General features: G+C 40.1%; 1 protein-coding gene and 1 long non-coding RNA gene across 2 annotated transcripts; one reads left to right on the top strand and one right to left on the bottom strand.

The window, feature by feature from the left end:
* The first annotated feature begins 3557 nt into the window (after window positions 1–3557).
* Window positions 3558–8512, top strand: LOC116677358 (uncharacterized). The gene is made up of 6 exons (XR_004328973.1): window positions 3558–3696; window positions 5682–5733; window positions 6118–6167; window positions 6562–6707; window positions 7076–7171; window positions 8058–8512. It is a non-coding gene; the product is annotated as an uncharacterized LOC116677358 (long non-coding RNA).
* A 1023-nt stretch (window positions 8513–9535) lies between these two features.
* On the bottom strand, window positions 9536–11974 carry LOC116677359 (cilia- and flagella-associated protein 57). Its single transcript, XM_032507913.1, has one exon. It carries the CDS (start codon window positions 11972–11974, stop codon window positions 10244–10246), a length of 1731 nt encoding a protein of 576 aa, XP_032363804.1. The 3' UTR covers window positions 9536–10243.
* Between the last annotated feature and the right edge of the window lie 1645 nt (window positions 11975–13619).

Genomic DNA, 13619 nt, shown 5'->3' with positions numbered 1-13619 from the left:
TGAACTTAATCTTTGGTTTTACTAATTATGAAATACAATATTGACACATTTCACAAACATTAAATACTTCAATAATAAATAAATGATAAAAAGTAGAATATTTGAATGTATATTTATCATAATCAATTGCAACCTAATACTTTCTAATGTTATCAAAATCAAACGATCGTGACACTATAATATATATCAGATATTATATAATGTATATAGTATGTGTATATTATATATATACACTATAAATATATATATATATATATATATATATATATATATATATATATATATATATATATAATAACACCAATAATTATGAAAATAAGTTTATAACATATATACACCATAATAACAACAACAATAATTAGATTAGATACTTTATTCATCCCACAGCGGGGGAATTTCCTTGTTACAGCAGCAAAAAAGCAAACAAACAGATGAGTAACACAAAGAAAATTATTTTAATCCATATATCTCATATAACGGCAGATCGCCTTCACACACCTGTTATCCTCTGGCGGTCTTACACAATAAAACTCGCTTAAGAAGGAGACCACTGGTTGAGTTGTGGGCTCATTCACTGAAGACATATCTACACTGAAGACATATCTACACTGAAGACATATCTACACTGAAGACATATCTACACTAAAGACAGATCTACACTAAAGACAGATCTACACTAAAGACATATCTACACTGAAGACATATCTACACTAAAGACATATCTACACTGAAGACATATCTACACTAAAGACAGATCTACACTGAAGACATATCTACACTGAAGACATATCTACACTAAAGACATATCTACACTGAAGACATATCTACACTAAAGACAGATCTACACTGAAGACAGATCTACACTGAAGACATATCTACACTAAAGACAGATCTACACTAAAGACAGATCTACACTGAAGACATATCTACACTAAAGACAGATCTACACTAAAGACAGATCTACACTAAAGACAGATCTACACTAAAGACATATCTACACTGAAGACAGATCTACACTAAAGACATATCTACACTAAAGACAGATCTACACTGAAGACATATCTACACTGAAGACATATCTACACTAAAGATATATCTACACTGAAGACATATCTACACTGAAGACATATCTACACTAAAGACAGATCTACACTGAAGACAGATCTACACTGAAGACATATCTACACTGAAGACAGATCTACACTAAAGACAGATCTACACTAAAGACAGATCTACACTAAAGACATATCTACACTAAAGACAGATCTACACTTAAGACATATCTACACTGAAGACATATCTACACTAAAGACAGATCTACACTAAAGACAGATCTACACTGAAGACATATCTACACTAAAGACAGATCTACACTAAAGACAGATCTACACTGAAGACATATCTACACTGAAGACATATCCACACTAAAGACAGATCTACACTGAAGACAGATCTACACTAAAGACATATCTACACTAAAGACAGATCTACACTGAAGACATATCTACACTGAAGACATATCTACACTAAAGACATATCTACACTGAAGACATATCTACACTGAAGACCTATCTACACTGAAGACATATCTACACTGAAGATATCTACACTAAAGACAGATCTACACTAAAGACATATCTACACTAAGACAGATCTACACTAAAGACAGATCTACACTGAAGACAGATCTACACTAAAGACAGATCTACACTAAAGACCGATCTACACTGAAAGACAGATCTACACTGAAGACAGATCTACACTAAAGACAGATCTACACTAAAGACATATCTACACTGAAGACAGATCTACACTGAAGACAGATCTACACAAAGACAGATCTACACTAAGACAGATCTACAGGCTATCATCCACACGCGAGTCATGGGCGCTAGCCCCTGCACTGGTCGCGCTAACCGCGCTATGCCTGGGGGGCAGAAACAAGATGTGCTGGGTGTTGTGGATCTGAGCTCTCCTTCATCTCCTGGTTGCAGACGATTCAGAGACCGTCCATGCACATAACGACTGGAACATTGTCCTTCAATGGAAATAATTTCCACACTTTCAGATTACTTGAGGCTAGCAGTTAAAGAAGGGAGTTAGCCTTCCAATCCGAACCTCAGCCTGCTCAACTTGTGCAGAAACATTAAAATAGACATAACAAGCTTTTTTTAATTGTTTTTGAAAACTAAACAACTATAAAAGTCACACTTACTTCCATTATTTATTGACTAAAAGGGCTGTCCGAAGCGTGGGTGCATACTGCTAAATTCACTCTGATATTGCGATGAAATGACAGGTCAAATGCTGGAGAGTTAAAGGGGTTAAACGTTGAGGGGCGGGGTTAAACGTTTAACCCCGCCCCTCACGTGTCTGCGGGTCTGCAGTCAGGGGCTTCTCAAAGGAGGGGGTTAGAGCATGTCCTTCCCGATTGGACAGCAAAGATGCACTAGATCTGCTGTCATGACAACAACGGACCAATGAGAATGGATTTGAAAGCATCAGGTGAAAAGGAACCGCCCCCAGGTGCAGGGCATAAATTAGAGTCTTTTACGGATATTCAGGACTGCTTTTTACGTGACTCCGTCAGGAGGAGCGTGGATCAGTCCGCTGTCAGCTGCAGTGTTACTTTGTCTTTGTCTGATTGTCTTTGTCTTATCATCTTCATCACTGCTGTTGCATTAAACCTTCACCAATTCTCAATTTGACCCCCAGCCTCCTTTTCCTCAAAAATCCGAACGAATGCGATGTAAGTTGTGAATTACTTACACGTGACATGTATTTAAAAGCATCTCTTTTATCAAACGTTATGTAACATATTTCCAGTAGGCAACTAACTGGAAGCAGGCACGTCTGGACACTAACGAGCAGGCTTCTGTGCCATTCAACGACTAAATCCCACACTGTAAACCCTAACAGTTGTACTAGCTCATAACTAATAAGCTCATCACAGTCAAAAGTCGTTTTGCAGTTGACCAAACTATAAAGTATTGAGCTCTGTTGACATTTATGCCACTTTAATCGAATAGGGCTCAATATTTTATGGCTAATTTCTGTGGAACGCTCAAAATGTTTAAGAACCTTACAATTGCGTCCTGGCGTTATCGACGTCATGACGTTCTTGTGGGCGGGTCTTATCTCTCTCTCGGGAAAGCTGACTCAGCCATCTTGAATTTTCCTTGATGCTGGGAAGTTTTGGCTATCCCGTGGGGACGTGGAACAAAGTTTTATTTTTTTTTTTTTTGCAATGCGCACTTTTATCACCCCGCTTCAAACCACCACCACCTCACTTTTTTAATTGGTCTTATTGCCTCGTTTTCTCAAGCCCGTCTTCTCATCAGCCCTATTTGTTAGTAGCCTAACGCTAACGGTTTTTTTGTCTGTTTTTATTTATTTTATTGATTTCGATAGAGAGATAATAGTTTTAAATTTGAAACTGGGAATACATTTATTCAAAGTGCACAGTAAATATTTGTTGTAAATATTTTACAAATCCAAGTATTGTAACTTTAGAAGTTGTTGAACGTAACAAATACGTTATGTTAATTCATCTGCAATGGTGTAACGTTATTGGCGGGTTTCCCGGATGAACTAGCTACATTTCATAAAATGCATGTTTGCCCGGAGGAAGGTCCATGCTTCCTTCTTTCCTGCGGGTTGTTGTTTTAGCTGTTCGCCCGTAATGCACGGCGTACTGTGAGTATAGCTTACTTATTACAATAAGTGCCGCGTTACAGTCAATATTTTACGCTGTTGTGTGTGTGTGTGTTGTGTGTGTGTGTGTGTGTGTGTGTAGGGCTGCCAACTTTTCCAAAAACCTTGGAGTGAGATTTTGGGGGGCCAACCCATTTTTGCCGCGTACAAAGCAATTTCTTTTGGTCTTTATCCTTTAGGGTTAAATTGGGATTTCGTATATGTGGGTGGATGGGGGACTCCCTAGTGGGGGTCTGGGGGTATGCCCCCCCAGGAAAAAAAATTGAAAAATAAACCATTAAATGGCACTTTCTGGAGAGTTTTTTTGCAAAAAAATGGAGAATCAAGTCTTACAGATATGTGCAAACTGTAGGGTTAGGAGCCTTTGTGTTGTTGTATCAACAGTTTTTAGGGCATTCAGCATTTACATTATTAGATTATAACTTCTTATATATAAGAACTGACCCACACAATGTGCCAAACATAATGAACCACATGAAGAGACAGTAGCATATGTCAGCAACAGCTGAGAAGATTGGGTCTGTGGAGAACAGGTCCAGGGTCCCTGGTGTAGGGACCAGGGACCCAAAGTAAATTAATGTTGAGGGATCAACTTAGACCACTGAAATTCTAAAGAATGAGACCCTGAGTTGCATAAATTCTATCCTTTAAAACCTTTGTGCCAAGCTCAGTAATGTTTGGCCCTCATCCTCTGGCCCCACTTACTGTTTTTTACTTTTTTTTGAAAATAAAAGATATTTGTCATTTTAAAAACTCAAATTAATTATTTACAGTTACATTTAGAGATGCAGAGGTTAGAGATGCACACTAGTGGCCCAACGTTGCAGTATATATATATAATATATATATATATTATATATATATAATATATAATATATATAGGCTAGTATAGCTCAGGTGTGTTTCACCAGATTTCTGCTCATATTTACAACTTTGTGCACATAACTCCCACCATCTCTGTTGTCCGAGATGGGAGAGTTGTAATATAGTCTGCTGTGCGTGTCATTCCTCCGCTGATATGGTGGATCTCATTCAGACCGTCTGACAGACGCAGAGGCCCATTTGGGTTTCTGGTCTCTGACAGAGTTTAGAGGTGGCCGTACGCTGCTCTTTATCGGAGGACTACGCATGGATGCAACGCGTCCAGCCCCCAGCAGAGCGGGTCCACTACAATGAACTGAAGTCGCTACACTACCAGCCGCGCTGCTCACCTCTATGTTACAGAGAGAGCGGACACGAAGCGACGGACGGTCTGTGAGACTCAGAGCTCATACCTGAAGCAGGGGAAATGCACCTGGGATGGCTCGTGAAAAAAATGTTCTCATTTTGCGACAATTTGAAAATTCCACAGACAGGGAGCGCTCTTGAACCCCCTCACAGTCTCTGAAAGTACAACTAGTCGATCACGAGTGGCTCAACAGCTAAATCTATAGATAAACTCATCTTTCATAAATTTGACCGACCGGGTTGACACTTCAGCGTGAGAAATCGGGGGTGTGGCGTGTGCGCGTGTGAAACCAGTCAAATGCGTGTGTCTCACGGCCAATGCGTGAGAGTTGGCAGCCCTGGTGTGTGTGTGTGTGTGTGTGTGTGAGTGAGTGAGTGAGTGAGTGAGTGATGTGAGTGAGTGAGGGAGTGAGTGTCTGTTTGTTGTGTGGGGGAGTGAGTGAGTGAGTGAGTGAGTGTCTGTTTGTGTGTGAGTGTGTGTTTGTGTGTGAGGGTGAGTGAGTGTGAGTGTGTGTTTGTGTGAGAGTGAGTGAGTGAGTGTGTGTTTGTGGGTGAGTGTGTGTTTGTGTGTGAGAGTGAGTGAGTGTGAGTGTGTGTTTGTGTGGGAGTGAGTGAGTGTGTGTTTGTGAGTGAGTGTGTGTTTGTGTGAGAGTGAGTGAGTGAGACGAGCAACGCTAAACCTCATAATGTGAGAGTGTTGTAATGATGCTAACCAGGCCTGTGTTTGATTTTCTTCGTAGGCACAAGTGTGTGTGGTTGGGAGATTGTCTCGAAATCGTTTTAACACTTCAGGTAGGACGTTTTATAAACTATTGCTAACTGTTGTAACAATTGGTTTTATTTCATGTCACAGTCATTCTTTTGCTATGACTAACTGCGAGGTCCATCACTTGAACACTTTATTAATACTTTGTTAAAAACAAAAACATCCACATCAGAAATAACAGATCTTTAAGTACAAAACTTGGATGCTTTGCTTGTTAATAAATAACTTGCTTGTCATTTAACATTTAAATTTTTACTATGATTAGTGTACATTTTATATTAGTGTACAGTGAATGTTTTTGATTGCTTTGGAAACTTTATCTGTATTTTCACACTTTTAAATTTGATTTATCATTATGGATTTTAAAAATGTTTTTGAACATTTCATCTTTGTGTGCATGTTGTGTTCAGATATCGGACTACAAAGAGTCAGCGTTTTGTTATCAGACAGGTGCCAATAGGTGAGTTTTGTGTACTAATTTGAATTAAAAAAAAAGATTTTAGCCTTGAATTATTTACAATGTTTAGATTTTGCAGCAGAACAGATTGATTTTTCTAATATTAAATGACTGTTTTAAAAATCTAAATTTTCAAAGAATTCACCAAATGGCGGATGTAAAAGTTGACAGCACATCACACTGTGACATATTTTTGCCATTCACAGCAAACTAAGTAAACAGAGGTTTATTATTTTAATTTCCTTTAGACAACATTATACAGCCTGTTTTAAATTAAAGTGACAATTACCTTTCTATTTTGACCTTGGTTTTGCCAACTGAAAACTTCAAAATAATATTCACAATTCTGTTCCTAATTCATCTTTGTACATTTCTGTGTAATTCTGTCCATGTACAGGTGTTTGCACAATGTTAACCTGCGCAATCAATTCTACAAGGAGCTGGACAGACACACGCCGAAACTCTTCAACTTGTTCAGAGACCACCAAGACGGGCAAGATAGCGGAGGAGCTAGCCAAGCTTGTGAGGATTTATGACCTTCAGGTGAATTTTTAACTTTAGAGAGATAGACGTCTTGACAAGATGTATTTTATCAGAAAGAGGTACCTTAAAAGGATACTTTATCATGTTCAATTTGAAGAAGTCCAAATAACTACTGTTTTCGTAAAATTTGATTTACAATTTCAAGTTTTTTCCTTTTTATGAGTTATATAAGTATTTACAATAGAAAGTTATTAATTTGAAATATAGAATAGATAGAAATGGTGACCCAAAATACAGAATCTATCATCTATAGCAATGATCATCTATAGCAATGACCACCATCACAATATGGAGCTATTTAACACATTGATTTTTGCTCTGCCTTTCTGTAATTGCTATTGTAATGGCTATTTTTGTTGTCCATCTAGGAACAACGTGATGTAATATGAGACGGGCCTTTGTCCTTTGTGCACTTCCTGTGTACCTGCGTGAAGATGCCTCCAAGATCTTCAGGACCTGTAATGGTAAGTGTACTGGCCTCACTATGAATCCCTTTGCCTAGCTATTCAGTCAGCTTAAACATTTGACATAACTCAAAGAACCTAGGAGAACCAGGGTGTTTCCAGAAAGCAGTTTATGTGAAAACTCATAGTGAACCCTGAGATGAGGGAAACTCAGTTATCCATTCCAGAGGGCTATTCCAGAAAGGAAGTTCAACAAACTGAGCCTGAACTCTGAGTTGACTTACCTTGTGAAGCGAAACAGAGTTTTCAGTTCCAGAACAGCTGATCTGAGTTAGGTGAGTCGACTCTGAGTATGTTAACTCTGAGTTGAGGTTGTGCCTGACAACTAGTAAAAAGCCATCATCAATGGAGCTACAATACTGGGATTCACCATGGCAACGGGAGAAAACAGGTAGCAGACATTTTCTGGCTGCGAACGTAATAAAAATCACTGACCGAGTTTTAGATGCGGTCGTCTTTTCATTTTGAATTTAATATCTCTTTCTTTTATATTAGCCTTTGAGGAAGTGGTTGAAAGTTTCAACTCACCTAACTCAGATCAGCTGTTCAGGAACTGAAAACTCTGTTTCGTTTAACAAGGTAAGTCAACTCAGAGTTCAGGCTCAGTTTGTTGAACTTCCTTTCTCGAATAGCCCCCAGGACCTGTTTATGAAGTTTACTTCAGTGTTTATTCTGCAAATTGACATGTAGAAATTACATAAATGAAAAGGTAAGTATAAGCAAAAAGTATGCTAATAGATAAGTTTAAAACTAACTAAAGAAAATAGTAAAAACGTGTAGCTTGGTTGCAGTCTAAGTGCTAAGTGACCATAATGTCTATAAATCATTAGCATGATTTGTATCCTTGAGGGGCTGAAGTCATTCTTGTATTATTTGTGTTTTATAGTCAGCAGATGGGCCAGACCTCACTGACACTCTGGTGGCCTGACCGTCGTCACGGTGACACTACTGATGCCCACTGACACACCTCTTCAGCCCTGAGAGCATCTGTATTGTCGTGGAGGATGAAATACCTGTGAGTGGTCCCACAAATCTGGCTGACTCATTTCTCCTGCTCTTTGGGTACGTCTGTGCACTAGACCTACTATACCCAAAGAATCTCGAGCTTACATTCACATTTCTTGAGGACAACAAACCACTGAAAGGGCGTCTACTGACGCTGAATAATGATTTGTTCAATGACTGAATCACTCAGAACGGACTATTTGTTGAGCTGAGTATTGGAAGTTATTTTTTATTTTTTATTTTTTTTCTCTTTACAAATCATTTGCCTCTTCTACCTCAGATTTAAGATGGCACTGTTTGCCTCTTCTACTTCAGATTTAATACATTGATTGTTAATAGAAAAATATCACAACATTGATGTATTGCCCAGCACAAGTTTTTGTTCTGAATAATTTGTGGGAAATGACTGTTCAATTCATGCACTATACATGTTTAATGTTCTGTTGCCTAATGCCTACCTTGATGCACTACCTTGATGTTGCCACTTGAAGTACGGCACAGTCAAAACCAGATCTTTATTTGAATGTTTTATTTTTTTTAAATTTACTTTCAGCCTTTAAGTTACAGTATGTGTCGCAACATTTTTAAACCGTGGTAAATGGCTCTACATTCTAATAGTTGTCATTGCTGTGGAGGGTGGATTCACTTAGAATCTTTTTGAAATTTATCATTAATCCTTTGTGAGTTTTTAGCATAATGTTTACTGAATAATGTTAGATGGAGACCCAAAATACTGAATCTACCCACTGTAGCAATGACCACTATCAGAATATGGAACTATTAACACTTAATGCACTTTAAAACTCATTTTGTTTTTATGGGGTCATTTCCTTTTGTTTTATTTTAGGACAAGCACTTTATTTTAAATGAGCTCCTTTGATTTGTACCTTTTTAAAAGTTGAATAATAAAAATTGTTAAATTGTCACTGTGGTGTCACTTTCATGTTTTCTAACATTATTAGCTGATTATAATTATGTAGTGGCCTCAGTCAGTTTTTTCAATTTAGAATATATTTATTTTTAGAGCATGTCCTACATTATGAGTTGAAAATATAAAAAAAGTTTTGAGTAAATTACTCCCTACTTTTAAGTTGAAATATTGAAAATTTTCAGTGAATTACTCTATAATTATAAGTTGAGGAATATCAATATTTATAAGATAACATTTTTTTTTTTTAAGGCAACTGTAAATATAATTTTTATTTTATGTATACTTAAAAGTTTTAATAACCTCACTTAAATATTATTGTGTAATCTGTTACAAAATAATTTTTGAGTTCTGTGAACTTATTAGGGTTTACAGTGTGTGAACATCTTCCTTCTTTAAAGATTGAGTTACTTCTTATTTATAGGGTGAAATTCTACCAGACGTCATGTCAGGATCCGACCGACAGACCCAGCGACCCCCCAGGACCAAGCATTCGGGGGGGTTGGTGCCAGTTGGGACACAGACATACAAAAGATGTTCAGTGTTTAACCAGATTTTTTCACATTCTGGTTATGCCATACTCAGGTGTTGTTTTGGAAAACTTACCGCATTGGCAGATTTTCCTGCAGCATCGGAGCCCTCCCAGTGCAACGTGAGCGATGTAGACCACCTTCTATTAAAGCTTACTTGTTACCGTGGCAATGGTGCACCTAAAAATAGCTGCCGCTCGAATCGTTCTACTTCGCTGGTTTCTGTCCATTTCATCTCCATGGTTGACGTCATACGTGACGTTTCACAGACGCAGGAAATACAAGAACAGAGCTTGAGCTGAGGTTGTTGATTTTTAAAAATAATCTTTTATTTAATTTAAACTTTCTCAGTGTATTTGGCGTGTGGGAGGAACCCGAATCACTCGGAGTCCCGCCCACGCAGACGCACCCCTCCCCACCCTGAGCCCCCACGGGGCCCTGACATGCTGCACCGCATTAAGGAGACCGGGCTTTTCTGAGGTCTCATGGGTCAAGGTGGAGTGCAGATGGTGCATAATGGAAAGGGGGGGGTGGTGGGGGTCTTAGACGTCAAGTATCCGGAGGTCACCCTCCACAAACGGCTTGACGTGATTGATGCCGTCCTCTGGATCAGGACGATGTTTTGTTGCCTGCACGGCGACTGTCCCCCGGGAGACGGGACGGGGTCTCCTCTGCGTATATTGGAACAACCTTATTTGTTGGCAGGATGTTTTTATTCATCCACGACTTCACTTTCTGCAGCCGCGTCTTTCTCGCCAATTCAAGAAGCACAGTAGTTTCTGTGAGTTGTGTTTTGACGTGGTCCAGCTCCACGGTCATGTCGTTGACCTGTCTGACGAGGGAACTCTGGTCCTGGTTGCTTTGCTCCTCTCTCTGAAAGATCTGCTCCTGGCAACGTCCCTGCACCTTGGACGAGTTCTGGTGGCACCGTCTGTAACTCTCGATAATCAGATCTTTGGCTTTGATGGCTTCTTTGAGCCCCATCTCATTGTTACTATCCATCTGCACTTTGGATTTGATGTCCATGTGGTGTCTTTTGACGTCGAGGACCCTGCGTATGAAGATCTTGGGCTCAGAGATGAATTCCATGCACGCCTCCAGATCGGCCTCGAAGCGCATCACGTAGGTGGTCAGGTCCCTGTTCTTCTCTCTCTCCTTGTTAAGGTCTGGCTCACATCTCCTCACTCTGTCCTTGAGATTGGAGATGGTCTCTCCCAGTTCGGCGTTCTCCCGGAGCGTCTTGTTCAGCCGGTCTCTGGTGTCTTTGAGCTCAGACTGCGCCGCTCTCAGGTCCTCCTCAAAGCTGTGGAGCTTGTCCTTCACTTCGTTTAATTTAGCGAGCAGAACAACGTTGTTGTCGTTCTCTTTCGCCCAATCCTGTTGCAGTTGCTTCTTGTCCTTCATCAGACAAGACATCTCCAGGTTTTTCTTCTTGATAACATTTTCTTTTTCCTGGATCGTGCTTTCCAACACGGACACCTTCCCGCTAAGGTCTTCCTTGTTCTTCAGACCAGTGATTGTCTTCTTCAGCTTTTCAATGTTCCTCTCCAGTTCTTTTTGCTTCACTAACTCGTTGAGTCGCGTGTCTTTCTTCAGTTTTTGTCCTGCTGCGATGTCTTTGTCTCTTTGTTGTATCTGTGAGTGTAAGTCCTCCAGTCTGTCCTTGTGCTCCGTCTCCACTCGGTCCAGCGCAGCTTGACGTTCTTCCAATTCTGCAGCTTGTCTTCCTGACCGCTCTTCGGCGATCCTTAGCTTCTCCGTCAGTTGTTGGCACGCCTCCTTCTCCTCCGCCAGCCTCTTGCCGTGCCCCTCTAGCATCCTCCCTATTTCAGACTCATAATGAGCCTTGAGTTCTGCGACAGTGTTCCTGGCGTTCGCCTCGCTCTCACATCTCTGCTGTCGGAGTTCTGACTCGGTTTGGGCATTTTTTGCTGTATGATCATGAAATCTTAGCCGGAGCTCGGCCTTATCGAGGCTGATGCGCTCCAATTCCTGTCGAGTTAACCCCAGCTGGGCTTTCCACTCCTCCGCCTCCTCCTTGTGAGTCTTCAGCTCTGTCTCCAGAGCCTTGACTTTGGTCTGTAGAGAGTCTATTTTCCAAATCTTGGCCTGATTTTCTTCAGTAAAGGCCAGCTCTTGCTGTGTAACTTTTGACGTGAGCTGCTCTATTTGAAACTGGAGGAATTTGACGTTCTTGTCCTGCAGCTCCATGGTGAATTGATATTCCTGGACTTGTTTCTCCTTCCTGTAGTTGCAGCCCGCCTCTCTGGTTGTTGCATGTGGAATGACATTTGAAGGCTGTAACCGGTATATGAAGGTTCTGATGGACCTCAGTGACATCACCGGCCTGTCATCTAACATCAAAAGGAACATTCCAACCAGATGACATCACAACATTCAAAAATAAACAATGCTGGGGCGCCCGGGGAGCTCAGGCGGTAGAACAGGCGCCCATACATAGAGGGTTACTCCTCTACACAGCTGACCTTCTGCTGTCCTTTCAAAATAAAAGCTGAAAAGGCCCAAAAACATAATCCGGGTGGGTGTTATTTTTTTAAACAAAAATGAACAAGTGTGTGTGTGTGTGTGTGTGTTGTGTGTGGTGTGTGTGGTGTGTGTGTGTGTGTGTGTGGTGTGTGTGTGTGTGTGTGTGTGTGTGTGTGTGTGTGTGTTGGTGTGTGTGTGTGCGTGTGTGCGTATGTTGTGTGTGTGTGTGTGTGGTGTGTGTGTGCGTATATGTGTGTGTGTGTGCGTGTATGTGTAACAAAATTCAAAAACAATTCTGTGTGTGTCTCAATTTAATTAAAATTTGCTTTACAGGCATAAAAGTAAATATAAACGACATAAGAACAATCAACCCCATACATTTCATTAAACAAGTAATTAAAGCGTAAAGTAGTTAAATCGTGTGTGTGTGTGTTTGTGTTAGAAAAACTTAAATACATAAAAAATCTAAAATACATAAAATCGTAAGCGTTTGTGTGACAAACAAACAATCAGTGAATTAAATTAAAGACAATAATTGCCGGATGGCAGAAGAAATAATAACGAAGATGACTGTTGGTCGGAGCCCTGTGTGACGCTTCTCTGGTTTTCTGTGTTTTATAAAGTTCTATTTAAGTTTTATGGGAACCCTTAAAAATGAGACACTACAAGAGCTGCCACGATGCGATCATGATAGTTATGTTACAATAAAACATTATTGGGATTTTAGAAGATATTCCTACATGCTGCGAGAGAGTGCAATTCATTTTTCTGTTTTTGCAACTTCAAACAATGTCCCCCAGAGGAAAACCTTCTCTTTGTTCATCTCATTTCAATTATCATGTGCAGCTCATATAATCAAAGACTGAAACTGGGCGTCCGAGTAGCGATAGCGTATCGTCGTGGATTGTGTCCCCACCTCTACATCTGTGCTCACCTTCATTCATATATATATATATACATATATATATATATATATGAATAAAGACTTTATTTGTCTTGTGAATACCTTGTGAAGCCAGTACTTGGTATCTTGGCATTTGGTGGTAAACTCATCTCAAGTACCAAAACTATTTGTCCCGATGAGTAAAGTTTGGATTTCTCCATAAAGAGATCTGCGGAATTCCCACAGGTGAGCATGAACATTTCAGCTTAAGAGCCAAGTTGCAGTCTCTCTTTACTCATTGCTCTGGGACATATTTCGGTCCCTAGAACTCATCAGCTGTTCCAACTGTGCTCACCTGGTCCTGCAGGTCTTGGATGCGGATGTAGATTGCATCACAGTCGTGGCCCTCCGGTCTCGGCCTTGCTCTCCAGGAACTGCCTGGAGAGCAAGGCCGAAGGAACAGTGTGCAACGTTTGTATATTAATGAACGCCCGCTACATGAGTTGATTATAAGAAGACACTCGCAGGAAATCTGGGATAGGGTTCAAAGTCAAAGTCTGCTTTATTGTCAATTTCTTCACATGTCAAAAAACATACAAAGAGATTGAAATTACG

The sequence above is a fragment of the Etheostoma spectabile genome, unplaced genomic scaffold (genome assembly GCF_008692095.1).
Source record: "Etheostoma spectabile isolate EspeVRDwgs_2016 unplaced genomic scaffold, UIUC_Espe_1.0 scaffold00004925, whole genome shotgun sequence".
NCBI classification, from domain to species: Eukaryota; Metazoa; Chordata; class Actinopteri; order Perciformes; family Percidae; genus Etheostoma; species Etheostoma spectabile.
The sequence above is the reverse complement of the archived record's forward strand: the minus strand, read 5'-3'. Positions and strand labels throughout refer to the sequence as shown.